This window comes from Balaenoptera ricei, chromosome 7 (assembly GCF_028023285.1).
Source record: "Balaenoptera ricei isolate mBalRic1 chromosome 7, mBalRic1.hap2, whole genome shotgun sequence".
Classification (NCBI taxonomy): Eukaryota; Metazoa; Chordata; class Mammalia; order Artiodactyla; family Balaenopteridae; genus Balaenoptera; species Balaenoptera ricei.
The window spans coordinates 48,921,959-48,949,899 of NC_082645.1; the positions used below are offsets into that span (position 1 = coordinate 48,921,959).

At 33.8% G+C, this 27,941-nt stretch overlaps 1 protein-coding gene across 17 annotated transcripts in view; it reads right to left on the bottom strand.

Moving 5' to 3' along the window:
- Nucleotides 1–27,941, bottom strand: part of BAZ2B (bromodomain adjacent to zinc finger domain 2B) — a 379,971-nt gene that overhangs the window by 45,892 nt on the left and 306,138 nt on the right. For 12 of the 17 annotated variants that reach the window (XM_059927937.1, XM_059927947.1, XM_059927945.1 and 9 more), the window contains 12 exons: nucleotides 25,483–25,575; nucleotides 25,306–25,367; nucleotides 21,359–21,424; nucleotides 19,597–19,662; nucleotides 18,154–18,198; nucleotides 17,908–17,934; nucleotides 16,607–16,672; nucleotides 7,009–7,149; nucleotides 4,061–4,315; nucleotides 2,869–3,083; nucleotides 1,928–2,002; nucleotides 856–1,099 (listed from right to left, as the gene is read on the bottom strand). In XM_059927937.1, coding sequence (XP_059783920.1) covers nucleotides 856–1,099; nucleotides 1,928–2,002; nucleotides 2,869–3,083; nucleotides 4,061–4,315; nucleotides 7,009–7,149; nucleotides 16,607–16,672; nucleotides 17,908–17,934; nucleotides 18,154–18,198; nucleotides 19,597–19,662; nucleotides 21,359–21,424; nucleotides 25,306–25,367; nucleotides 25,483–25,575 — 1,355 coding nt within the window. The remainder of the gene's footprint in view (nucleotides 1–855; nucleotides 1,100–1,927; nucleotides 2,003–2,868; nucleotides 3,084–4,060; nucleotides 4,316–7,008; nucleotides 7,150–16,606; nucleotides 16,673–17,907; nucleotides 17,935–18,153; nucleotides 18,199–19,596; nucleotides 19,663–21,358; nucleotides 21,425–25,305; nucleotides 25,368–25,482; nucleotides 25,576–27,941) is intronic. The other 5 variants (XM_059927946.1, XM_059927948.1, XM_059927941.1 and 2 more) reach the window with 1 other exon arrangement.

Below are 27,941 nucleotides of genomic sequence, written 5' to 3' on the forward strand. Positions count from 1 at the left end.
TATTACCACAAAACTATAAAATCCGAGTTCACAGTTGTGGCATGTGAAGCCGTCTAGTAACACTAGAGCACTTGTAAGTCCCTTAAAGCACATTGTGGTTTCAAGTCTTCTGCGCCCTCGCTCATGTTATTCTCTCTGCTTGGAAGATTCTTCCATGGATTCCTGGATTCTTCTCTAGGTTAACATTTAGCCCAACTTGTAGCCTCAGCTAATGAGTCCAGAAAGCCTTTGTGAAAATTTATTCCTCAGAAAGGTTCAACGTCCTTCCTTCGTACCTGCCTAGTACATTGTAAATACCGCTATCAAAGCAGTTAACACTTAACACATTACATTTTCTTACTGTAAATCTTCCTCAGTGAGACTGTAAATTGAGAGGGGACTTTGATCAAAAATGCCTAGAGCTAAAAAAAAAAAAAGAAAAGAGCTAGGCACTTAATAAACTGGGCTTTGAGAAATACATCAGTTTCGTTAAACCTGACAACACTTTTAAGGCATGAAGTATTGTACAAAAGAAATGTAAGATAGCATGTTAATAGAATGAAAAAGGATACCTAAAATTAAGAATCTGAATAGTTCTCTGGAGAACTCTCATTATATAAACAGAAAATTTTAACTTCTTTTATTCAATGTAAATGCCCTCTATGTATAGAAGGCATTGCATTCTACTCAATATTTACCTAACCATCACAAAAAACTTTGAGGTGAATTTTATAATATTCAGCTTTCAGATGAAGAAACTGAGTCAAGCGCCACAACGAAATTCAAACCCAAATCTATTTGACTTCAAATTCTGTGTTGTTTTCAATACGTTATATAGTATTAGTTAAGTATTAAAATCAACCTAAATTTGATTACCTCATCTTCACAGATCTCAGTCTTCTTTCCTTTTTTGTCTTCTTTATCTTCTTCATCCTCATCATCTTCATCAGCTTGGTCATCACTATCATCATCGTCATCATCATCATAATCACTATCTCCTCCCTTCCTTCTTCGTTTGCGTCCTGCAGTGGGTGTGCCCAATGCATGCTGTTCTTCTCCAAGATCAATGCCACCTGAAGTGTCTCTTTTGCCTGTTTTCTTAGCATGAATGATTCTGAGCCTTTAAGTATGAAAAAAATGATGATATGGAAGAAAAGGCTTCTTCTTATACTTTTTGAAGAGCATACTATGAGTTGTAAGCAAAAATACCTTATGGTATTTCTCTCACAGTAATCAATAAATGAATGACAATAAAAATTAGAATGAAGGAAACTTAAGAAATATGTTCCCAGAAATTACAAAATATATTAACATTCAAGAATTATTTTGGCTATCTCTTTGGAATTAGAATACATTTTTTAAAAAACCAGAAAACTGAGAAGATTAACTCAGGAATGGCCAAGTGATAAGACCTGATCCTATACTATCTGACTGAAAAAATTTCAATTCAAGTTACTGCAAAGAAACTATCCTCTTAACACAGAAGTTGAATAATTTCAGCATTATATTTCTTAGCAGGAAGCTAATTAAGTTTTAATGCTGAATACATTTGGATATGTTAGGCTCTCTGTAAAAGCAAATTTTAATTAGAAAGCAATTAAGGAAAAAAGTAGTAGTTCCAAACAGATTCTATTTATGACAAAAGTAACCTGATAGCAACAACAACCTTAGAATATGTGATTGCTTGACTTCTTTGAAAGAAAAAAGATAAATTGACTTTCTTCTAAGTTTGAAGCATATGAGCTCAGTGAATCTCATTATATCTTTTGTCTACTGAAAATTCTGGCACTGAGTTTTATTAGTTTCATATCTCAGCTTAATTAAGCTTTACCTATTCTAATTCTTAGACAAAATAAAGTTTAAATTCTACCTTTGCAATTTGTATGTTTTATTCAGAAACTTGCAAAAAAGGAAAACAGTATATTAGTTTTAATAAAACATGACTTACTTGCGGAGTTTACCTTCTACCACCCATTTATCTCTCCTCAAATTTGACATGTAATCAATGTTCTTGTCGATTTCACTGCCAATGCAAAAGTTTATTAGAAGACATATATTAATCCATTATGCAATACATTAATTTGGTAAGCAAAATGATGCAGTTTTGGGGTAAGTACAAATGATGATTGCCAATGAGTAGCAAAAACAAATGAAAAATTATATTAATACGTAGCTAAGAGATGTATAGAAAACTTAAAGATGCCCAGCAATGGTAGAAATGCATGGCTCTGAAATGTTTGGATTGATTATTTTCCTAGAAAGGTAAAGGAATAAAAGTTACATAATTAAAATCTGTAAAATAATGAATAGTAAGAACAAGATGAACATGGAATTTGTTCACCAAATCTTCAAATACTATAGTGGAGGACTTACTCTGACTCTGAAATGAGATTAAGTACTTCTTTTTTAAAGTGCAAATTAATACACAATAAATAAATAATATTAAGATTGTATCAGCACATGATAAAAAGTAGGTAGATAATTCTACAAATGGCAGCTACTAAGGAAAATCAGGTAGTCATTTATCATCAAAAGATCAAAGAAAAATTCTAGGTTTTTGCAACAGTGCTGGATTCTGGAGCCATAGCAAGAAAGAACCGTTTACACTTCAGTATACAAATAAATAACAAAATTACCAAATAAACAAAACGGGTTACAAAGACTATACACAGTATGATTCAAAATTTCTTTTCTAATAGACTGCAAAGAAATACATTGAAACATTATTAGCAGTAGTCATCTCTGAATGGTGAGATTAGTGTAATTTTAATCTTTTTCTTTGTGGTAGTCTGTAACTTCAAAATTTTCTATGAGCAATTTGTATTACTTTGTGACCAGACAAATTCAAAACAGAAAAGAATCACCAGAAATGTCTGGGCATATGCTTACCTCACCACACTCTTGCTGCACGCCAGTTCATTGATCAGGAAAGCCAGAACTGAGGCTTTCTGTGCTGGAGTGTGAGCCTGAAAAGCTTTGGTCTTCAGGCTTTCAGTAAGCTCAGTTTGTCCACAGTGTGCTTCCATAAAAATCTGCAAAATCTCGGAAACATTGTCTCGATTCACACCAACATTCAGCAAATGTTCTCCAAGAGCTGTTTTGGCCTATGAAACGTTGGCATTTTTATCAGTATTGACCACAACGACTCATAAGATATAAACAATAAGACTTTTAAATACTGGTATTATATGATTTAGGTATTACTGACAAGGGCTTTATTCACATTTTTGATGAAGTGGCGATAAAACATGACGTTCAACATCATTTAGTCAACAGATGATAGACAAGTTTTCAAGTATTTGTAATTTTTCTATTTCTTCTTCAAACCCTTGGTTAAAAAGTCCGGTGGGGAGAAGAGTATGTAAACTTGTGGCTAAAAATGGTCTCACCATACCTTCTTTGACTACAGACACTATCCCAAGCTTTTCCAGGCTCTACCAGTAGTAGTGGGGGAGAGGTTGAAAAGTACTATCAATGTGTTTTCTTGCTCGACGGTGTCATGGATTTTATTGCCTAGTATGCTGAATGAATAGGGAGATGGAAAAAAAAGTAACAGGTGCATCTGGAAGATTCTCTCTACATTATCTAGAGCAAAGCTGACTGAGATGTGTATCTTAATTGGAATTAAGATAAATTTGACTTATTGCGTATCCACTTAGCAGTACAGTATCTTAACATGCTGGTCTGTAGGGGCCTTGATTAGCCTCGGTTATTCATAGTGTTTGAGAGAGAACACAGTATAACTTCAGAAGGCACACATAAGTTAATTGCTTTATGAATTAAGAATTCTCTGTTTTGCTGAATATCACTTAGGTATTTCCTTAAATCAGATTGCTTTTTGGCAAAAGCTAGAGGGAAAAAAAGTAATTTGGTAATGAAATTTACATTCCTTAGGCTTTATGAACCAGGTTTTTCTAAGTTTGCACCAATTGTACCAATCTACCTTTAACTTTGTAAGAAGTTATGTAGAAAAAATTGGATCTGTCTATACAGTCTTCTGCTAATACACTAAAGCCAGCACTGAGAGTATCAATGCACTGATAGTACAGATTCAAAATATTATATTTTGGTTTTTTTTTACCTTGTATCCTGTAATTAGACCTGGATCACATACAGCAGCTGAGAGGAGCCTCACAAGCAAGTCTTGTACTTCACCCATGCTGTCCCCTATATTTAGCAATCCCTCTTGAAGAACACTCAGGTTTGGAACATCAATATTCACATCGAAGCCCAAAACTTTACCAAAGTTTCGTAAGAACTGCACCACCATGAGACAGTCTGAAAATGTACTTCCAGAGAGAACAAGTCCTGGAATACGAGGCAACTCTGGCAAAGGCTGAAAAGAAAAGAGAGAAAAAGTAATTCAAAAAGCCATGATTTTGTATCTCCTGAAGTAAAGTAAGTTGCTATTTTTCTCTTGCATTATACCAGTGGCTTTCCCCTCTGGATTGTAAATTCCCTGGGGGCATTTCTATAACCTCATGGTACTAAGCATAGAATCCTGAACACAAGTAACCACTAATAAATTTTGGTTGAACTCAACATGAACTTAGATCTCTGCAAAAGAGAATACTAATTTTAACTTACGTATTGATAAAACACAGGTTATACAACTGGACCAAAAATCAGATAACATAAGAAATAAACATCTCAAAAGTACTTTAACATGGACATACTTAGTAGGGCACGTGCAATAGTTTCTTCTACTGATGTAGACTGATTTATAATTCACACTTTTTTGGGAGCTCAGAAGTTAACAGTGTGCATCTGTGTGCTGTATGGTTGGAGAGAGTACCATCTTTGGCTAATGACTGACCAGAACCCATGACCCTATCAAGAACCCAGTAATACTGCAACTATCAGTCTTTAGGTTTCCCGTATATAGCGAAACATTGAATTTCAGTGTTAAAATTAGAGAGCTCTCTTGCTATTTCTCAGATATGCTCACATATTAACATTTTAATGACTAAATTGTATTATCAGTTGTTATGGACATTTTAAAAGTTAAATAAATAAGTAACCTAAATTAAAAACATTTTTGTCCATGAAGGGGATTCAATAATAGTACTTTCAATTCTGATTGACAAAAATGTGGCTTGTAAATATTTCTATTTATCTAAATTTGTCCTTGTTCAAAAATGTTTCCTTGGGCTTCCCTGGTGGCGCAGTGGTTGAGAATCTGCCTGCCAATGCAGGGGACACGGGTTCGAGCCCTGGTCTGGGAAGATCCCACATGCCACGGAGCAACTGGGCCCGTGAGCCACAATTGCTGAGCCTGCGCGTCTGGAGCCTGTGCTCCGCAACAAGAGAGGCCGTGATAGTGAGAGGCCCGCGCACCGCGATGAAGAGTGGTCCCCACTTGCCACAACTAGAGAAAGCCCTCGCACAGAAACGAAGACCCAACACAGTCATAAATAAATAAATAAATAAATAAAAAGAACGTGAATTTCAAAAAAAAAAAAAAAAAAATTTCCTCCACTCTGTGCTTGCTGAAATAACTAACCAAAGACTTTTTCTACTAATAGTGGGCGGAAACACAGAACTATAGACAATTGTTGATATCATACAAATCTTTCGTTACATATGAAAACCATTTAATTCTGAGTCTTCTTTTTTCCTGAATCAGATCAGACATACACATTTCCATATGATTCTAAAAATTTATATAACAAAGCTAACGAAAGTAAGGCTTAAAATGGACTTACACATATTTGATATAGTGCATATGGATTTAAATGAAAATAAAAGATCACTTAGGACAATTTAGGATTAAAAGAAGATCATTTAGGATTAGCAAGAAAATAAAGCTCACTTAGGATTTTAAAAATTGCTCACCAGGAGCTTATTAAATGTGTTGACTAACCACTGTACCCATTCTATGCTTAGGAAATTTTAAACATCCAATTGACTAAAACTAGAATGTATACTTTCATTTTTATTTAGAAGAATTTATGCTAGGTAAATAAATAGAATATTAGTATCATTAAATTTTCCACTTGGGCACTAAAAGTTTGCTTTAAGCACTTTAGAAAAGAGCTTGCATAATCAAGAGACAAGCACTATCTGTATATTATATGGCATGTAAGTAAATATAGATGCTGTTGACCAAGTATAATATTCTATTACTGAGACAGTATTATAGATATGATATGCATTATTGTATAATTTTCTAGGAATACTATCTTCTTAACTATAGCCAAACATAATTGATTTCTATTCATAAGTATGTGAAATCATGCCAGTTATCATGGTGATTTTGCTCTTTCCAAGTTGCTACTTTTCTGTATTTTAGCAACATTATAAATCTGTGAAGCATGATGGAAGAGAAAACACACATGAGGTACTTTGCTTGGACACATTTCTTGGCTTTCAGGATCACAAAGAGTATGGGCTCTGGAGTTTAAAAAACTGGGGACTGCATCCAAGTAGCCACTTATGAGCTGTATAATCTTGAGCAAGTTCCTTAACCTCTCTGTGTCTCAAGTTTTCTCATCTGTAAATGGGCATAAATACCAGTCCTATAGGATTGTGGTGAGGATTAAATGAGAAAATTCATTTAAAGCACTTAGCATAGGGCCTGGCATGTACTAAACATACTCAATAGTCAGCTACCATCACTAAAGCATTGAAGGAGGTTATAGATTATAAATCCTAATTTATTTAAGTATCCATGGAGGCATGAGGGAGGAGTTAGATCTTTCTGTAACTAAATGCCTGGGAAGGACCAAATGAAACACAGAAATCCTATCTATTTCTATAATTCATTTTTGTAGATTTCTGCAGTATTTCTACTTAAATTAAAAAGGTTTGCAGTGCTCCATTTGTATATTAAGAACTGCCATTATCAGCACAGGGCTCTGGAGAGGTTTACTCGTGGCCATACAGGAGAGACAGATTGACCTAGACTTGGAAATCTACTGCTCCAGCTAAAAACACAAGGCTTTCATAATGGCAGCTCTGGCAAAGGAATCAGGTGAGAACACAGAAAAAATTAAATTTATTAATGAAATGGTTTACATGATAAATTACCTTTTGGTCTGCTAAGCACATGTCTTCATTAGGCTTCTTTAGTTCCTTTGCCATTTCTAATTCTAATCTTCGTTGCTCTAGTTTACGTTCTTTATTTAATCTTTTCTCATCACGTTTTTCTTGCTTTAACCGTTCTTTTTCCTTAAAAAGAAAACCATGTACACATATTCTCTTTAACCATTATCTGTGTTTAAAAAACCTCCAGTTAAAATTTAAAAAGTAATCAAAGTGTTATTTCCATGAACAAAATTCTCTTAGGATGTTTAGGAATAGACTTGGAATTACATAGAAACAATGATGTATTTTGCTTTTCAGTGTTTTCACTTTTTGAGTTTCAAAATAATCTTATGACTGTATGTATACATACATACATACATATACAAAATATCAATATTAGTTTCAATCTAGATTATTTCATTATTCAAAATTTATTCAATCATTTCCCAGGTTATAATATGAGAATAAAATACTTATTAATAAAAGCAGGTATATAAAATGCACATGGGCAAGTAAATATTCATAAAAAAAAAAGTTAACTAGTATTAACAAAAATTTTTGTGTAGCTTAAGGAAGCAAGAAAAGATTTACAGCATGAAAATGGAAGCAACATGTTTGAATCTGCAAAAGCAGTTCTTTCAAAGTGAATTAGCTAGTCTTAGGACGTGCACCTATGATGAAATAAAAATATTATTTACCACTCTAAACAACATTTAAAATAATGTAAAATGGGTTTTGAAGGCAATTCCAAAAGCTTTAAAATTATTTTGGGTAATGGCAACAATATGGAAATAATCATTCTGTTTCTCTGTTGTAGAGTATGGCATTCTTTTGGAAGAAGTGACTTGCTATATAATACTGGTGTCATTACTTTATCGTCATACATCAAATACAATTCTCTTTTTAAACTGAAGTATAACTGACTTACAATATTATATTGGTTTTAGGTGTACAACACAGTAATTCGATATTTTTATACATTCTGAAATGATCACCATAATCAAGTCTAGTTACCATGTCACCATACAGAGTTATTACAATATTAATGACTATATTCCTTATGCTATACATTACATCCCCATGACTTATTTATTTTATAACTGGACATCTTAATTCCTTCACTTCAATTCCTTCATTTCAATTATCACTGGTTAGACAGCACGCTGACTGCTGTGGCAGGGCATGTCAAGGGGGAGACAGAGAGGAGTGGAGAAGTAATACGTTCCCAGCCAAGAGCTGAGAAAGCACGATGTGTTTGAGAAATTGCTAGTAGTTTCATGACTGGAGGGTAGGTTGTGTGTTGAGTAGTTGTTGAATATTGTGATACAGAACCAGAGGTCAGGTCATCATGAGGACTTTTTTATATGATATGCTCAAATAACTGCTCATTTTTACACTGCCTCTAAATTTCTGGGTTACTGATTCACGCAGACATTTGGGTGGAAAATGATAAAAAAAAGCTATATTAAGAAATTATTGACACCAAAAAAGTTCTAAAATTAATCTTATCAATTATAAACTAAAAGCAGGTTCTGAGGCTCTAATGACATAAAATATATACAATTAACATGTAACATTCCCACAATGCAGTATAGATTTTCAAATCAAATTATCATTGGTAGAACAATTTTGTTTTCCATAACTGGATTTTCAATCTTTAAACACATGAGATGTTGCTCTAAGTACTTTTCCAAAGAAGAGAAGACAAACTTCTTGGTTACTTACCAGAATAATGAATTACAATCACTAACAGAAAAAACATATTAAATGTCTCATAAATTTCAAAGTAGCTGGTGTAAATTTTTCTACTATACAGGACTAACCCAGAATTCTTAATGATGCTTTAATAGTAATCATAAATAATTGAGACTTCTCTGCTATTCACTAAGAACTGCTGAAAATGGTTATTATTTCTTTTCTTTTGAAAAAGAGAGAAAGGACCTGTGTGACACTAATGCTCTTTTCACTGTGCCAACTTCACATTAGTGGCAATCTGAGGGTATGTACACCCTTCAGTGATAGGTAGACAATGAGTTAGAGTGCATTTAATGCCATGAGGTAAAGCTGTCTTATATTCTTGGATATCATTTTTACCTAGTGATATGCAGTATTTTTCGAATTAAAAAAGCATGGCCATAATACGGAATAGAATGTAAAAGTGACATCTATATCTTAGGATAAAATGGAGGTTTGCAAGGAATCTTAGAAATTCATAGGACCTTTATTACTTAAAGACAAGCATCTACTCCCTCAATGGGATACTTTAAGGGAAACATGGAGTCTCTAAATTTAATGCATTTATTCACTAATTTATTTAGTGACTTCTACTGAATTGTATAGGACTAATACAAATCCTGTGGCTTTGGTACAAAATGACTCTCAAAGAACCAGAGCTTCTAGGATCCCCTCAACGATCAACTAGTATTTAAAATGGCATATAAAGACAGTCACAATCTAGCCCCACAGAAGTTCTGGTCTCGTATCTCATGATTCTCAGTGAATCTCCCAAACTCTAGGCACATTTTGTGATACAACTGTGTTGAGTAAACAGTGTAACCAGTTTGAGGCACTGCTTGGATGATAATGATAATGATCATGAGGAGGAGGGGGAGGAAGAGGGGGAGGAAGGGGAGGAGGAGGGGGAGGAAGAGGAGGGGGAGGAGGAGGAAGGGGAGGAGGGGAGGAGGGAGGGGGAGGAGGGGAGGAGGGGGAGGAGGGGAGGAGGGGGAGGAAGGGAAGAGGGGGAGGAGGGGAGGAGGGGGAGGAGGGGAGGAAGGGGAGGGGTAGGAGGGAAGGAAGGGGAGGGGGAGGAGGGGAGGAAGGGGAGGGGTAGGAGGGAAGGAAGGGGAGGGGGAGGAGGGGAGGAAGGGGAGGGGGAGGAGAGGACGAAGGGGAGGGGGAGGAGGGGACGAAGGGGAGGGGGAGGAGGAGAGGAGGGGGAAGAAGAGGAGAAGCAGCAAAGCCAAGAGAGGTATACGCACAAGGTTAAAATTGACTAACCCCCTCTTTGCACCTTCCTCCCCGAACCTCAGAGGTCCTGTTTAGTTACAACATTGTATTTATGTACCTGTCATCCCCTCTGACTGGAATGCATAGCCCTTCCTCCTTTACACAAAAATAAAGCCTGTGTTTTAATTTTTCCCACAGCTAGTTCAGGAGTTTTAATATTTCCCTTTTTTGAGCTTCCACATAACTTATTACAGCATTTATTGCACTGAGTGACAATTATTTGTTTAAAGTTGATCTCTCGCACTGTAGTGTGAACTTCTAGAGATCAGAGGAACCAACTTATTCACCTCTTTATGGACCTATTCAACTCCCAGCAGTATAATTTGCCAGAAACCCTCAGGAGAGTTTTTAATATTATCTTTGAGAACTCAAGCCTGTATCAGTTCAATTTTCCTCTCCCACTGGTCTAAGTATTGTTCTTATTTCCAACTATAATAGTTATCATATGTCTCTAATGGACATATACAGTGTGCCTTAGCATATAAAAATTATTTAAGCATTGATTAATTTGCTGAATGATTAAATCTACAAATGCCACATTGTTTAAATTTCAGGGCAATAACTTACAGTGTCTACAAATGACTATGAAATATAGCTCTTAACTATATTTTAGATTGACTATAAACAATTACAAGCAAATTAGAATGACTCCTTCCAATTTTTTGGGGCCTTCATTCCCAACTTTCCCCGTCCTTACCCAGTTTTCTAGATGTAGAAATTTATGAAATAAATGTGGATTCTTGGTATATATGTCATTTACAATAAAACATCTTTTTATCATATTATAGTAATGAAATTTTCTGTATCAAAATATTACTAATATCTTAATTAAGAAGTCATTCAAATTTCATTCAAAGTTGCAACACCTTTCAATAGCAAAAGTGTTAAATTTAGATTACACTAAATAGCCTAAGATACATAGGGTGAAAATTTTAAATGCATGAAAAGATTATTTTAGGGACTCTAAAAGCATAACTGAAAGTATTTCCAGAAATCTATAGCAAAATAACAAAGGTATGAAATGAATTTATTCTATTTTAGAATCACAGAAGTTTAAAAACTAAGCAATGAGTGTGGTAGGAGGATCTGTTATTATAAAGTTTTACAATTTGTCAAATTGCCAAACAGGCCATTTTTAAGAGGCCATGTTGCAAAGATGCCTATGTTTCCTATATTTTATGATTCTACTGGGTCTCTTAGGTGTTTGCTCTGGGCATAATTAGGAGGTTACATTTCTTTTCACAGCAACTGTACTTAAATTTCAAAGACATAAATATTCTTTAAGAGACACAGATTTACCTCAGGGTGCAAGAAGAATAAAGTGTAAATAAGATGAATAACACAAGCCATTTATAGAAGACAGATATAAAGAATAAAAGTGATACTATTTTATGTCACATATTGAGCATGAGTAGAAAAATCAGGGTAATTTTTTTTAAAGGGCCTATTTTTACATTTAAAATGTAATAATAAATTAAGTTTAAACAAATGAAAAAATTATGAATCCATGATAAAAGAAATCCTTATATTTTAAATTTTTAATAAAATTATATATTATTTATATTATATTTTATTGTATTTTACAGGTATCAATATAAAATACTATTTAAAAAGAGTAAAAATTTCCAGTTATCACATTTTCATAAAATCCACCAAAGTATTACACAAAAGTCTGTACTTACTTTAGATTAACTATCACTAAATATTCTTAGAGTAGCTACTACTATACAAATGTCTCCTAAATTAAAATCAAAATTGTTAATAATTCTTGAGTCAGGTAAGTAGAGATTGTAATACATCTAAATTACATTGACAATAATTCGTTCCAAAATTGTGCGTGTATCTTTTAAATGTGTATGACATTTAACATTTTACTGAATAGTTAATATAAAATCATTTTACATGCTTTTAAAGACAATTTAAGTTTAAAATTGAAATTAAGTACATTATATAAAGTACAATACACAAGTATGTCATATAAGTACATTTATTATATCTTCAACTGAAAAATGGGTTTGTTTAAACAAAACTGTCTACATGAGCAATTCTACTTTTTATTTTTCACTAAGTAATGATTAGTATAAATATAGGATTATAAAATATTCTCATGACTTGAATCATTGAATGGGTTATACATTTTTTATGCTTGCAAATTATTAGATGATTTCTGAAACCTGAACTACTCTCTTCTATTTTACGGTTTTGTCTCCTAAAGTGCTGACATAGTCATTCTGTAATAGACGCATGTTTAACAACCTTTTGTTGTTTATTGATCCTTGGGGAGATAGATATACAAAAGACTCTGTTACGAGTACTATGGTTGATTATTCAGATAATATGAGTAAAGGGTTTATAAATTTGTGACTGACATAGTTTAAAGTTTTTATAAATGAAACAGGAGATTTTGAGCTACCTTGTCACATTGCTTAAACCAACCTAAGTTTCCAGTGATTAGTAATAATGAGAGCACAAATATATTGTAAGACTTGAATTATACTAGGATATAAGCCTTTTTTATTCATGAGGCTAAAGATTATCCTTTCTTACATTATGTTATAAAAATATTTATGAACTATGATGATACACTAAAATTAATATAATAATAAGTAAGGTAATTTCTGAATATGTCTGAATATTCTTATTAATTATAGATTTATATAAAGGAAAAACTATAGAAATTAGATTTCTAAGTTAGGGAACCAATATAAATTTGGGATGTTTTTAGTGAAAAATAAGTTAACACTAAATCAAAAAGTAAGATCAGTGTAGTGTACACAAAGAAACAGAAAAATGGTGTTTGTGTTACCTTTTTACTTTGATGACTATGGGGAGTTTCTTGGAATAAATTCAGATGTTATAAGAGATTTTTAATTAATAAGGTGAAAGCAATTAATTTTTTAACCTCATAATTCTTTAAACATTACCCATAATATCAGCATTTTTGTTTATCTTATTTTTTTCTTCACAACTTAATAATTAAATGTCTAAAGGTATTAAAGTTTAGAATCAAGGGTTACACATAGGCCATTTTAGAATTTTGAGTTGGCCCTGCCTAAGTATCATATGGCTTTAACTTTACAATAAATTTTGTTCTTTTAACAGTTAATAACAGAAAAAATTGCAGTTGAGCTATTAGGAGGTAATAAGAGGCAGAATATGAAGCCAAGATGTGCCCATTACTGGCATTACTCTAGTTACATCTCATGCACATTAAGTAATAATGAAGAAATGAACAAGTAGATATAGGAAGGGTTTGTTAATATTCACGGAGGTGCAAGTTTATGTAAAAGATATAGTGAAAGTTTGGATTATCAGTAAAAATATATGCCTAGTCACTGCTTAACTGTTTATACTGTAAAGATTTCTCTCTCTGATAGGATAAAAAGCATCTTTAATTTTTTTGCTTTTCCTGCAGCATCTAATTTAATGCTGTGTACACAACAGTCTTTTAAGAAATGTAAAAACATACTTAGTTGATTACTAAGATCTATAGGTATCATTCAATAGAGGAACACAATTTAAGATCTGAATAACTGGGGACTTCCCTGGTGGTCCAATGGTTAAGAAGACTCCACGGCTCCCAATGCAGGGGTCGCGGTTTGAACCGTGGTCGGAGGGTTCAAACATACCACATACCGCACGGTGTGGCCAAAAAAAAACCTATCTGAATAACTGGTAAAATTCTCTAGTCCTGTTCACAGGTCTATAGTTATCAGAGGATAACAACGTTTTAAGAATTCAGCTTTACCTATGGGATTCTCTCAAACATCCTGAAAAAGGATTATTTGTAACATATGTTATTGTATTGTTATTTTAAATAATAGTTCCTTAAGTGTTTAAAAAAAGAAAACCACCTAGAATAAAGTAAAATGATTTTACTATTATTATATAAAGAAAATTATATAGACAGAAAACATATAATGTACTCTGTTCTGGGAAGGCCTCTTTGATAAGTTAATATTTGACCTATGACTGAACAATAGATGAGAACCACTTGAATATTCAGTGGAAGAACAGCAACAGTAAAGACCCTTTGTTTAGAAATAATAAAAAGACAAAAATGACTGGAACATAGTACATAAGGTACAAATTGTATGAGATAAAGTTGGAGAGGTTGGCAGAGGTCAGAGCATGTGGGTCTGATATGTCATGATGAGGAATTTGGACTTTATTACTATTGTAATGAGAAGCCACTGGATAGTGTTAAGATATCCAGATATAATCTGGTTTCTTTTTTGAATAGATCACTCCAGCTACTCTGTGGAGAATGCATAGGGAGTGTGCTGAGGAAAGCAAGAATGAAAGCAGGGAAAATAGGTTCTTTAAGTTATGCTTTAAGCTGTTACTTTATGTATACATGCATGCACACGTGCGTACACACATATATATTTTTGGTTTGATATTTTGGCATAGTTTTCTTGCATTTCTTTTCTAATTACTCATGCTTGATATGGGTAGCCCTATCACGAACTCGTATTGCTCCAATATAGGTGGGTTAATTTTCCTTTAGTTTCTTCTCACTTTATCTGATAATTGTTTTTATATTTCAAAGTACTTCAAATTGAAGAATATTTTATATGCTATTCATGTTTCTTTTTTCTGAGGATGAAGGGAGCTAGAAGAGGGAGAGCTGTACCTGGTTTCTCATATCCCTTTCCCAGTTTTATTGGAAGCAGTGTACCTGATTTCACTCTATCTAGTCAAGGGAATATCCTTTTCCCATGAAAGATGCTCTTGGGTCTTGAGAGATTCTTAGAAGATTTCATTTGAATTATCTTCATTTATCCCATGGCTGCTACCTTCCACTCAATGCAGATCTTACTCACCTCTCTCCAGCGGCTTTTCCTACTCTCCTCCCAGGCCACAGAGCAAATATAAAAAAACCAGTGGGAGAGGTCATGACTTTTGGGCCTTTTGGGTACCTCTTAACCTGAGCATTCACTCCCTCAGATGATCTTATCCTTACTATTCTCTTGGGTGTCCCCTTCTACCAAATCCTAGTATGTCTGGAGATAATGCTCTGGGTTATTTTCATTATTCTGCCTTTCTTTAGCTTTCCTCTCCAAGAGGAAAAATCAGAACAGCAAGCCCTGGTTCTTCTTAGTCCTTCCGGTAAGAGGAATACCTGGCAGGGAAGAACTTGCCTCTTGAGGGATTTTCCAGGTCTTTTCCCTGAGTTATTCCCTCAGTTCCCATCTCTCCAGATAGGAGAAAATTAGGTCGAGCTTTTAGAATTTTAATTAATCCCCTTCCCTACTCTTCCCACCCTTGCGTTCAGAAGGGAACAGAGTTTGCAGCCATACCCATTCCTGGAATCTGTTACCTCTCTCTCTTTCCCTGCCTGTCATTTTTCAGAGATTGTGGTTATAAATCCATGTGTAGAGATTCCCTTGTTGTGTTAGAGGTAGAGGGTGTCAGGGGTCCTGGATAATTAACAAGTAAGGACAAAAACACTTATATATTAATAAGTAACTTATTGTGATAAGTAAGTAGGTACTATGTGGTGCCAGGCACTGTTCCAAGAACTTTACACATACACTCATATAGACACACACCCATTTAATCATAACTACAAACCCTATGAAATAGGAATTAGTATCATCTCCATTTTACAGATGAAAAAACTGAATCACAGAGAGGTTAAATAACTTGCCCAAGGTCATATAGCTGGAATGTACTGAAATTAGAATTCAAATCCTGATCATTTGGTTACAATGTCCAGGTTCCTAAACAATACACATACTGTGCCTTCATATCAGAAATCTGTAATGAGAGTTTAAGCCACAGCTGAGGCCAAAAAACTGAAATATAGGGCACTCAACTTCTAGACCAAATAGTCTCATTTTCATTAATTATTATTTATTAAATGCTTATCCCACTTGATAATCTTATAATCCTACCAGAACCATTATCTCAATTTTAAAGAAGAAATAACCTGAAGAGCTAAAGCAAGTTGGTTTAGAGCCAGCATGGGTATCTGAGTCTCTGAAACTCCAAAGCCCTGGTTATAATGGCCATACCTCTATTCAACTGTTTTAATTCAGAATGCATTCCTTTGTAACATTTTTTAACCTTTAAGTGATTTCTATTAACATCCATATAAGTTCATTTTGACTTATTGCAATAATTTTCTTATTCTGAAGTATATGGTAAAAGTCTATTTCAAAGATAGTACTTAGGCCTAATTTTACATATAGAATGCTAAAGAGTAATTTTGAGGGCAGAAGTCCATGGTTGAACTGACTGATGTTTGAATTAGGACACATAGGACTTGTCGAGGCATGTTGTAATTTTGTGAAACTCTGGTCACAGTAAGAAATAGCTTCTTTTATCCAAATGAATGCCATTCACTATATTTTAAAAAGGTAATTAAAATGTCAGCCAAGAAAATTAACTCATACATTGGAATCCATCCTATGGATTCTTTTATGTTCTAACACTTGGTTACTATCTCTAACCTTTGGTTTGCTTATGAGAGTAGGTAAATCATGACAATCCCTACTCCAAAAAATCTATACTTAGAAGAGCCAATGTTTTAAGAAAAAATATTAATTTATGACAAGATAATATTTTTCCAGAAACATACACTTACTTCTGCTTTTTTACGCGCTTCCATAGCTTTCATAAGCATCATATGTTGTCGCCTTCTCTCTCGTTCCTATTAGGCCAGATAAAATTAGGAATATAACTCAACCATAGTTAATAGTTTGATTTTCAAATGGAAAAACAAAACAAAACAGAACAAAAAAACTCGGTATAGCATGTTTAGCATTTATAGACAAGTCACAGTAAATACTAAATATAAGACAAGAATGGCCAGTCTGTGCATGTTTTAGTTCAGGTTTAGAAAGCAAATACAAGAACAATCAAAAGCAAAAAGGTAAAGCAATGAACATGGAGACAGTGTAAACAGAAGCATACAAGGTTTACTTATGGTCAGTTGTGATGCTCCTTCAAAAGCTGGCAGAACAAAAAGCATAATGGTTGGCTGGAACAGGTCAGTTACCTTACATCTGCTATTAGAAAAACCACAAATATGTACTACAGCCAATTAAACCAAAGGTTGTGCTGTTCTTAAATTTTTAGATCAGGCAGAAATTGATTTATATTCACTTTCACTTCATGGTTTTAGAATTAGTTATTTTTATTTCAAGTACACTATCATTTTGTAAATCCAATAAGCCACCGACAAATTAGAAAGTTTTTTTCAAGCTGTTATAGGCATAATTCATATAACAACATCAATGAAATGGGATATTCCTGTTTACTGATGTCTGCCACTTGATGCACTATTTAAAGCCACAAAAGCTGCACCATGGGCTCGTAAGTGGAATCTAAAAGGCACAGTATGAAAATAAGGTAAGCATTAGCTTACTTCGATAGTCTCATTTTACTTTAAAATAAAAAAATCACATAGCTATAGTACTGAATCATTCTTTTTGATTAAATATACGTGGTTCCCCCAAAGGGATATTTCTAAAAATTTCTAAAATTTGTCCATAAAACCAGAATATATTTCATATTCTCTCATCAACCTAACTCAAAATTCCCATTGTACTCAATGGCAGTTTTGCATCTAGAATGATGGGAGAATATGGGTCATAATTGTATCTAATTGGATAGTGATCCAACTTTCACTGTGACATCAGTAACGTAAACTTTTAGACAGCAGCCTTGTATAAGGCCTGCCCAATTCAATTGAAAATCTTGGAAACGTACCATATTTCTTTATAGACAGACAAGCAGATGTATGCAATGCACTGTGCTGTAAAGCCATGCAGCAGTATGTAATATGACAGCAGCCAGTGCTACACTTTATGCATTGCTATGACAACCATATCACAACCAAATCACAATGCGGTGTTAGATGTACAGAAATAAACATACCCATACCATATCTAGTCTATGCCTCTCCAACTCCTGGTAGAAAGAGTTGGCACAACATTATGAAACAGAAATCACAGAGTCATGAAACCAATTTTTAACCCCCCGAAAGACACCAATCCCAAAACCAGGAATTTAAGCAGGAATTATACTGGAACTTTTAAAGAAAATATCTTGAAGATTTTTCCAAAAATAGATTTAAGAAAAATTATAAAACGTACATTTCGACAATTGTATAACTATGTGTCTACAGACCTGATGCTTTAGAAGAACAGCTTGTTGTCTCCTCATTTCTTTTTCCTTAAAAATAAGAAACTTTTAAGATGGATTTTTAGGGAAAATTTAGAACATGCAACAAGTATTAAAAGTTCCTTTTCTGAGATTCTATAGTCTTCCATTAGGTTGAACCATATGAAACTGCAAATATCCAATAATTTTTTACTTATAAAGTGGCAACTTCATATGGTTCTACCTAATATATAAAAACCGTATGACAGGAGCGAGGATCCTTATTCAGTAGCCATTTAGAGTTGAAATTCAGTGACCTAATAGCAAGCACACTTCAATGACCCATTCACTGAACTGACTAGCTAGATAGAGCATATCAGATACAACTGGCACTAAAAAAAAAAAAAGGAAACATAATGAAGCAACCCTCAAATCTAGCTAATTAAAACTCTCTTCACTCTGAATATAAATCCCTAAATACACTCTGGGATTAACAGCATCTATATCATTTCTATCACTGTGTAGGAATGAGAGTGACAAGAGAAAAGGAATCAGCTTGAGATTTTTATGCCCACCTATGATTGAGGGCACCATCCCAAAGGGGTAGGGCTTAATACAAACAGTACTGGGAATGTCACCAATCTGAATCTTTTTATAAAGGTAAAATATGGATTAATTAATATTAAGGGCAGCCATTTTGAAAAGGAGTAGAAATCTAAAGAACAAAGTAAGAGAGTCTATGTAGAAAAAGGTAACAAACAGTTCCCTGGTTTTATGATATAGCTGTAGTGGCTGTTTCTTGAACTGGTAGGACCACATGGCTGCCCAATTTCAGTAAATAACTATCAGAAAAAATGGAAGGTAAGGGGTGTAATGTGTGTCAGGGTGGAGGCTGGAGGGGGACTGAGGGTCCAACTCTCTTATGTTTCAGGCCAGAAAATCAAAACCAAAACATCCCCAAACAACCCATCAAGTTACAATAAATAACAATGGCTAATTTTATTATTGGTAAATTATAGCTGATAAAGTTAGGTTTTTGTTTCTGTAGGCTTTTCGCTTTTTAATAGTTAAAACAGTTGTTAGACATTAACAAAGAGAACGTTTTAATCTAAGGAGAGAATCGGATTTCCAACACAATTTGAAACTTAAACATAAATGATACAAAATAGCTCTGGGGAGATCTTATCCATCAAAACTATATACAGGTATTATGCAATAGTTTGCATTTCTGATTTGGTCTGCTATTTAAAGAGCTCAAAGTATCACACAGAACCTGTATCATGAAATATAAAAAAATACATACAATATACATACAATAAAAACACACACTATACACATGTTTTATCTGTGCTAAACATTTTTTTAGATAGTCATTTTGAGGAGTGCTATTTTTTTTAATAATTGATACCGGTATAATATCATACAGTTTTTATTTTTGAAAAATGAAAACTGATTCTCATCTAAACTAACCTTTATTCGTTTCTCGGCCTCCAATAATTTGGCATTTGCTGCTTCTTCCTTCTTTTTCTTTTTTGCCTGTGCATGCAAAACAGGTCTCAAAGTCATGCAACAGCACCACTGCAACTTGAAAGTAATCTATGACTTGAAAATGGAGCTACATGCCTCACAGGTACAAAACAACATGGAACATATATGTAAACAATTACAGATTTTCCCACAGTTAATATTGTATTTAACATACTAATTTCATTTCTAATGTATAGATTAGCATTAAGATATAAAAAATTCTTAAATTCATAAGAGTATGTCAGCTTTTCTTGACTTCTTCAAATTCTATTAAAAGTCTGAAATAATTGAGTGTTTATTATTTTACATTAAAACTTAATCACAGAAAAAATTATTTTATGTAATTTTTCCTTCTTTTTCTGATTTTTAAAAGTAAAACATGATCACCATAAAAAATTTAGAAGATGGGATAGATTTTAACTGATAATAAAAGTTATTTAAATAATAAATCAGTAACATTTAAAAATGAACATGTCCACTTTATTTGGATTTTTTTAATACTTGAAATTTGAGATAAAGTAATCCATTACTCAGCTGATATAAATGAAACACATTAAATCTGATTTTCTCTAGCTGTATATTGTGATTAAATTCAAGGTTTTTTAAAAAGATAGAATGGAAACTTATAATCTTTCATGAAGTACATTTTGAATATCAAGGTCATGATACCAAATCTGAGCGTCATAATGTTAAAGTCATTAATTATCTAGTAGTTTGATAACTATTCAGTAGCTACTGTCAATTTACTTGAAGATAGGAGTACTTTTGATTTGGATTTTTAAAATTAATTTGAAATGGATAAGGAAACGTGTATATTTCTAGAAGGAATAATCATGTAACATAGAACACTTCAGCTATTTGACACCCTCAGGGAATAAATCGTTTATACCAAGAGTTTCCTGAATAGCTGGGAGGTTATAGCAATTTTGAACATTAGAAGTTTATTTTCACTATTTTGGATGGAAATAATTTTGAGATATATACTGCTTAGACACACTACACTAAATATAATTTGGCTTTTTCTTGATGACTTGGGGCAATTATTCTGAACATCAGTTATTATACTATACAGTTCCACAGAGTAATGCCTTTCAGCTGTTAAGGTGTTGAAAATTGCTTGCTATTCAACTAAAAGATCACAGACTCTTGCTAGGCTTTTGAATTCCTATACATGCTGGTTGGAGTTTTTCTGTATTTTCCCTTGCTATATCTTGTGGCTATTATTTTACTGATTCCCATATATGTCCTCTAGTCCTATTCCATCAGCTTGTGGGGAAGCAGGGTATATTAGAAGCCAGAAAAACAAGCTGATTAAACTGTTTCTACGTTTAAAATTTACTTTCACTCTTGTAATATTTTATTTCTAAATTAAAAGTAAATACCTGACTATAAGTCCTAATGAGTTTTCTAAAAGTAAAGAACACGAGTTTCAGCACATGAACCTTATGACACCTATACTGGCTGTTCAGAAGTTTTCCCGGTTTCTTCTTCTTTTTTGTCTTATTTCCTGGGTTGTTAGGATTAGAAGTCTGCTAAATAAGGTTCAGATAAGGTCTTACTCTATGCATTATGCTTAAAGAGAATTTCTGATGGACATAATATTAATTTGTATGAGTGACAGAATATGTAGGTAAGATTTTTATTTTTGTAGACTTTAAAATATATGACAATATTACTTTAATCATATCACATTTAAGAATTCTACCTCTAGAATTTGCTGGGCTCGACGCTCTTTTTCCATTCTGATTTGTTGTATTCTCTTAATTTTTTCCTGTAGAAAAAATTATAATAATTTAAGATAATAAAATAAACTAAATATCTAGGTGAAAAGTATTTAAGTCGAATCAAATAAGTTAAGATATAAATAGAGTTACCACAGGTTGCACATGGTGGATGTAAAATTTAATTGTTTAGTTTAACATCATATATATGTTCATGTCAAATTAACATGACTTTATAAAATTTCTCAAAACAATTTGTAAAATACAAATGCTAAATATGTATACAGAAACTAGGTAAACTAAACTCATTTAGCCTGTGGATTTTTGTAAGTATCTGCAGTTACAATTATACTTAGTTTTAAATAAATACAGGACAGAAAAGTAGACAAATAGTGTATCAGGAGTGAGAAAACCTAAGGCTAGTCCTGAGTTACTGTCATTCATTGGATGATCATGAGCAAAGAATAACTACTCTTGTATAAAATAGGGAGAGGTGTTTGCCCTCTCTCACTATGTCATGAATAAATTAAAAATGCTTAAAAAAGTGTGTGGCAGGGGCTTCCCTGGTGGCGCACTGGTTAAGAATCCGCCTGCCAATGCAGGGGACACGGGTTCGAGCCCTGGTCTGGGAAGATCCCACATGCCGCGGAGCAACTAGGCCCGTGCGCCACAACTACTGAGCCTGCGCTCTAGAGCCCGCAAGCCACAACTACTGAAGCCCGCGTGCCTAGAGCCTGTGCTCTGCAACAAGAGAAGCCACTGCAATGAGAAGCCCGCGCACCGCAACGGAGAGTAGCCCCCACTCGCCGCAACTAGAGAAAGCCCTCGCGCAGCAACGAAGACCCAACGCAGCCATAAATAAATAAATAAATAAATTTATAATAAAAAAAAGTGTGTGGTGCCACACAACTGTAACAGATTACCATTAACAATTTCCATACTATAATTTCTTACTTCACATGATGAATAACATGATATTACATAGTTTGCCCCAAAACACCCCAATTTTCCTACTAGCAAATTGCATTTGTCGTAGGGTTTCCAGAGCGAACACATTTTATACTGCTGAATGTTATAATACCTGTTCCAATTTCCAGATGCTAGCTGTACCTTTGCGAGCTATACTTTAACGTTTTTAAACATTTCTTTTTTTGCACACTGATATTATTGATCTCAATATATACATACATATACCTATATATACACACACATATATAATGGTAGTGGTGTCATTAGCATTAGCAGAGATAAACATTATTTATAAGTTATTATAATACAGATTCACTTTATAATACTGGGTATCCAACCCCTGAACTGGGCACTTTACATAAAATATCTTATTGATCATAAAAAGAGTTGAAATTATCTTCTTTTTACCTAATAGAAAGCTAAAGTTCCTAGAGAGTAAATATTTTGCCTTAAATCAAATAGTAAGTACAGAGCCTTGGTCACATTCCAATGCCTTTGTTCCTTCTGCTTCATAATAATGCTTCTGTAAGCTTCCAGAATATTGTCTTGAGGACTCTCTGGTGATACTGGCCTACTAGGTGGAAAAAATAATCCAGAAGCACATGCTACTATTTTATTCTAGATCTAATGCTAACTTTAAAGTAGGCATTATGTAACTGACTATGTGAGTAGACCTAAGGTATACTTTGATTCACTTTGTTGGCAATAAGGAATAAGTCAGATTGCATTCTGAAACTAGCCTCAGATAAATATCTTGATAAAACTCTATGATCAGCTCATTTGTATTAACATTGCTGAAACGTTGGGACTCCAATGCTTTTTTTTTTTTTTTAACATCTTTATTGGAGTATAATTGCTTTACAATGGTGTGTTAGTTTCTGCTTTATAACAAGTGAATCAGCTATACATATACATATATCCCCATATCTCCTCCCTCTTGCGTCTCCCTCCCACCCTCCCTATCTCACCCCTCTAGGTGGTCACAAAGCACGGAGCTGATCTCCCTGTGCTATGCAGCTGCTTTTTTGATGAGCAGCAAAAAACCATGTATATTTAGGTTGTAGCCACTTCAAGACTTTAGGATCACAAAGCTGAATTTAAAGTGCTGATAAGATTTGATGGATCTCTAGCCATTAGGAAATAGGATAAGCTATGAAAAAGTATAATATTTAGAAACAATAGTATTTCACTTTAAAATGAAATATAAACTTATTTTTACATATATGTGATATACAGTAAATATTTATATTTTAATAAAGGCATTCATTAGACTAGATATTTATAAGTCAACCTTACAGTGTCTTTAGCAGTGACAATTAACAAACTAAGTGGAATTAACAAACTAAAGGAATTCAAGTGTACAGCTGACTACTTTAAATTACGGTAAAAGAGTTTACCATGCAGTTTGGTGTTTTATATCATCTTTTAAAAAGTGAGCATTTGCTTTGTGCCAGGCACTGTTGCAGGTACTTTACATTTATCACCTCATTTAATCTTCAGATAATGCAGTTATTTTCTTTCGCAGTGGAGGAAATAAGAGACTTAGAGGTTAAGAAATTCATCTAAGGTTACAAAATTCTTAAGTAGCAGAGTCCATATTCAACTCTTACAGTCTGCCTGACTGTAAACTAAATTCTGAATCCCAATTCCATATCAACTCTTTCTAATCATAGTGCTTTAGTCAATACTGGAAAGAACCTTCGAGACAGCCACATCAAATCCAACCCAAGCCATTTATTTAGCAGTTATTTATATAATAACACAATTGACTTTATTTCATACTCAGAAATAACTACTTGCCATTTCAAATTTTTTAAAGAATATTAGTTATCCCCATTTCCTTTCTGCTTTAATGATTACAGTGAATATATGGAGATGGGAGAGTAGTTTACACATTCCCATCTTCAATAAAGTTGAATATCTTGTCATGTAATACTTTACCTGTAAGAATTTTAAAATTACTTTATTTACCTATACTTAATTTTGAAAACTACACACAGGAGAGGTATTGTAGATATACAACAGAATGCTGCTGAAATGATGCTTTTTTCATATTTTGCACTATAGTTGGCTCTCCTTATCTGCAGGTTCTGCATCCATGTTCTCTACCAACCATGGATCAAAGATAAATTAGAAAAAACATTTTTCAGGAAGTTCCTAAAAGCAAAACTTGAATTTGCCCCATGCTGGCAACTATTTACATAGCCTTCACATTGTATTAGGTATTACAAGTAATCAAGAGATGATTTAAAGTATACAGGAGGATGTGCATAGGTTATATGCAAATACTACACCATTTTACATAAGGGACTTGCGTCTGTGGATTTTGGTATCCATGGGGGTGCTGGAACCGATCCCTTGTGGATACTGAGAGACGACTGCAGTAATTTTTTAGTAACTCTGAAAGCAATCACAAGCAATGGAGGCAAACCTTATTCTATATAACTTGAATTTAATTTTTTACTAGTATTTTACATGATTTAGGACAACAGCTTTTCTTATTAAAATTTGAATATTTAAGGAATATCCTTCATTTACTGACACATTAATTCAAAAAGTTTGAAAGTTATTCATGATGTCAACTTATATTCAAAGTCTATCAGGATATTAAAAGTATTTATACAATTTACTGTTTGGTAATCAATTCTTAGAAAAACTTGGAAGTAGAAGACTTCGTTTTAAAATGAGGTGAATTTTAACTAATGAAAGAGGACAATTTTCTAAATAAGATGCATAACATTAATGTGAAATACAGTTATTTCAGAAATCAATAACTGTATTTATTGATTGTGAATATGAGTTTGGCTTATAATAAAGAAATTTTTATCACATATATTGGCGTATTTTTGTATATGAATGTATCAGTCAATTTCAATGAAAATAATGTACATATAGAGAGATACAGATGGATCCCCAAAACAATGCCTGTGTTTTAAAAATCAGTTCCAATGAATAAACATACCTGTTGTTTCATAATCTTTATCTGTTCTTTTTGCTTTCGCTTCTCCTCAGCAGCCATTATTGCTATGATGAAAAGTCAAGGCACAGATATCATCAGAAAAGGAACAAAGAAGAGATGCCTCTTATGAATTACCCAATATTCACTCTTCAAGTTTATGCTACCATTTAAATCACCCACCTCGTTGTTTTTTAGCTTCTTTGGCAACCCGAGCCTGTTCCTGCTTTTGCAGTTTTCTCAAAAGCTTTATTTGTGCTGCTTGCCTGGCTATTTCTGAAAAATACAAAATTTCAAGGAATGTTATTAACAACTTTACATAACTGCTAACCTAAAACCAATTCCTGTGAAACTGGTATCATCATGAAGGACATAATATTTAAGAAAATTGCCAAACATTAGATACCAAGTAGGAGAACCTCAGAAAATGTCATGTTCATTTCCCCTAGAAATTGCCAAACTATTTCATCCAATATGATCCTGTATACATAACAAAAATGATGCCTCTCTTAATCCTCATCACAAAGGCTAATGTAAGTATATATTTTTTTCACATTTCATGTAATCCTCACTTAGTATGAAGGTACCTGCTAATATGTAAAAAAAAGTGATTCAGCTTCAGTCTTAAAAATAACAAAATATATAAAAAAAAGAAAAAGAACCCCAAATAGAACAAAGCCCCCAAACTTAGCATTTCAATCCGCTATACAAATGGTAAAATTTTTGAATCCATTGATATTTTCATTTATGAAGGAAAGCGCCTAAATCTCCTAAATAAAGAGTACAGGGCTTCCCTGGTGGCGCAGTGGTTGAGAGTCTGCCTGCCAATGCAGGGGACACGGGTTCGAGTCCTGGTGTGGGAGGATCCCACATGCCGCGGAGCAGCTGGGCCCGTGAGCCACAATTACTGAGCCTGCACATCTGGAGCCTGTGCTCTGCAACAAGAGAGGCCGCGATGGTGAGAGGCCCGCGCACCGTGATGAAGAGTGGCCCCTGCTTGCCGCAACTAGAGAAAGCCCTCGCATAGAAACAAAGACGCAACACAGCCATAAATAAATAAATAAACAATTAAAAAAAAAGAGTACAGAATGTCAATGAGTTTTAAGGACAACCTAGTTCTCATACTTTTTAAGGACAAATGTATGAAACTGGGATAGACTGACATAATTAATGGTCCCAAGTCTTCATTCCTTGACTATCCATGCCATTTGTAATGTGACTTTGCCGTCCCCTCTCATCAAGACATGCGTGGAATATATTTTCTTGTTCCTTGATTTTGAGTTCAGCCATGTAATCTTCTTTGGCCAATGGGAATGTAAACAGTGTGATGCAAGTAGAAGTCTGAAAGTATACCTGTACTCTTTCTACTCTTTTTACTCTTGTGCCTTGCCCTTTACTATGAGAACATGTTCGGGCTACGCTGCTGGAGGTTGGGACACATGGAGCCAGTTGACCTGACTGATGTGAAAAAGCCCAGCCAAGATCAGCAGAGATGCCTAACTGCCTAATTTGCCACCAGCTCATTCCATCCGCACAAACAGTTAATGCTTAGAGTTGTACACCACTGAGGTTTTGTGGTTGGCCTTAATGTGGCAATAGGTAGCTGATACAGAAAAGCATGTAACGTCACACTTTCTTCTGCTGGCAAACTTGATCAAAATACTTCTAACTATAAAAGTGGTGTATCATAATATCATTCATAAAATCATTTTAGAAAATACCACTTTACATTAGACATTGTTTTCAACTTTGTAGCAGGTGAAGAATTTTAAGAAACTTATATTCACCGATAATGAATATGATTAGGTAATCACTTGATTACCTAATCAAGTGATTGATTCAGGTAATCATGTGATTCGGGTAATCACATGATTACCCGAATCACTTGAGCTCTACTCATAACTTCCACCATTTATTGAACTGTTGTATTAAACTTACATGATCTTGTTTAATTTTCATAACAACCTTATGAGATAGGTAACATTATGCCCAGCTTACAAATGAAATAAACTAAGGCTCACAGAAGTTAAAGAGCAGAGCCAAGATACACACCCAGGACTTTCTGACTTCACAGTCTATATGTTACTACTTCTAAAACCCTTAGAGAAATTTAAATGCCTTGAGATTTTAGAAAGAAACTTAACCCTATGTCCTGGTAACAGCTGAGGTGCAGTTGGTTACTATGGTTGATTTTCTATCATGAAGACTTAAAAACAAGGGAGGGGATATAAGAAGGTTTGATTTTATCTAGGAAACTTGAAGTGTTAATAAAAGATGAAATAGAAGCTGATACTAATGTATACCTCCAATCTTCCAATAATTTTCAGTATTAAGACGTTTTAAGCATCATCAAAAATTTCTGAGCCGCATAAAAAGGATTCTCCTGTTCACGAAATACTCTGAGAAATAAAAATGTATAAACTGGCCTGCAGAGTTAGCAAGCTCTGATAATAATACACCTGCAGGACACTGTTCTCATCTATGATAGATCCAGGTAAACATTTTTTTTTAACATATAAGAATTGAAGGCTTTCACTGAACTCTGATATAAAGACCTAAATCTGCCTTAAAATATAAAGGGTTGCTAAGTGGTTAAAAAAAAATTTCCTAGAAAAGGTGGCATAAGTATGATGTTTTGTTCC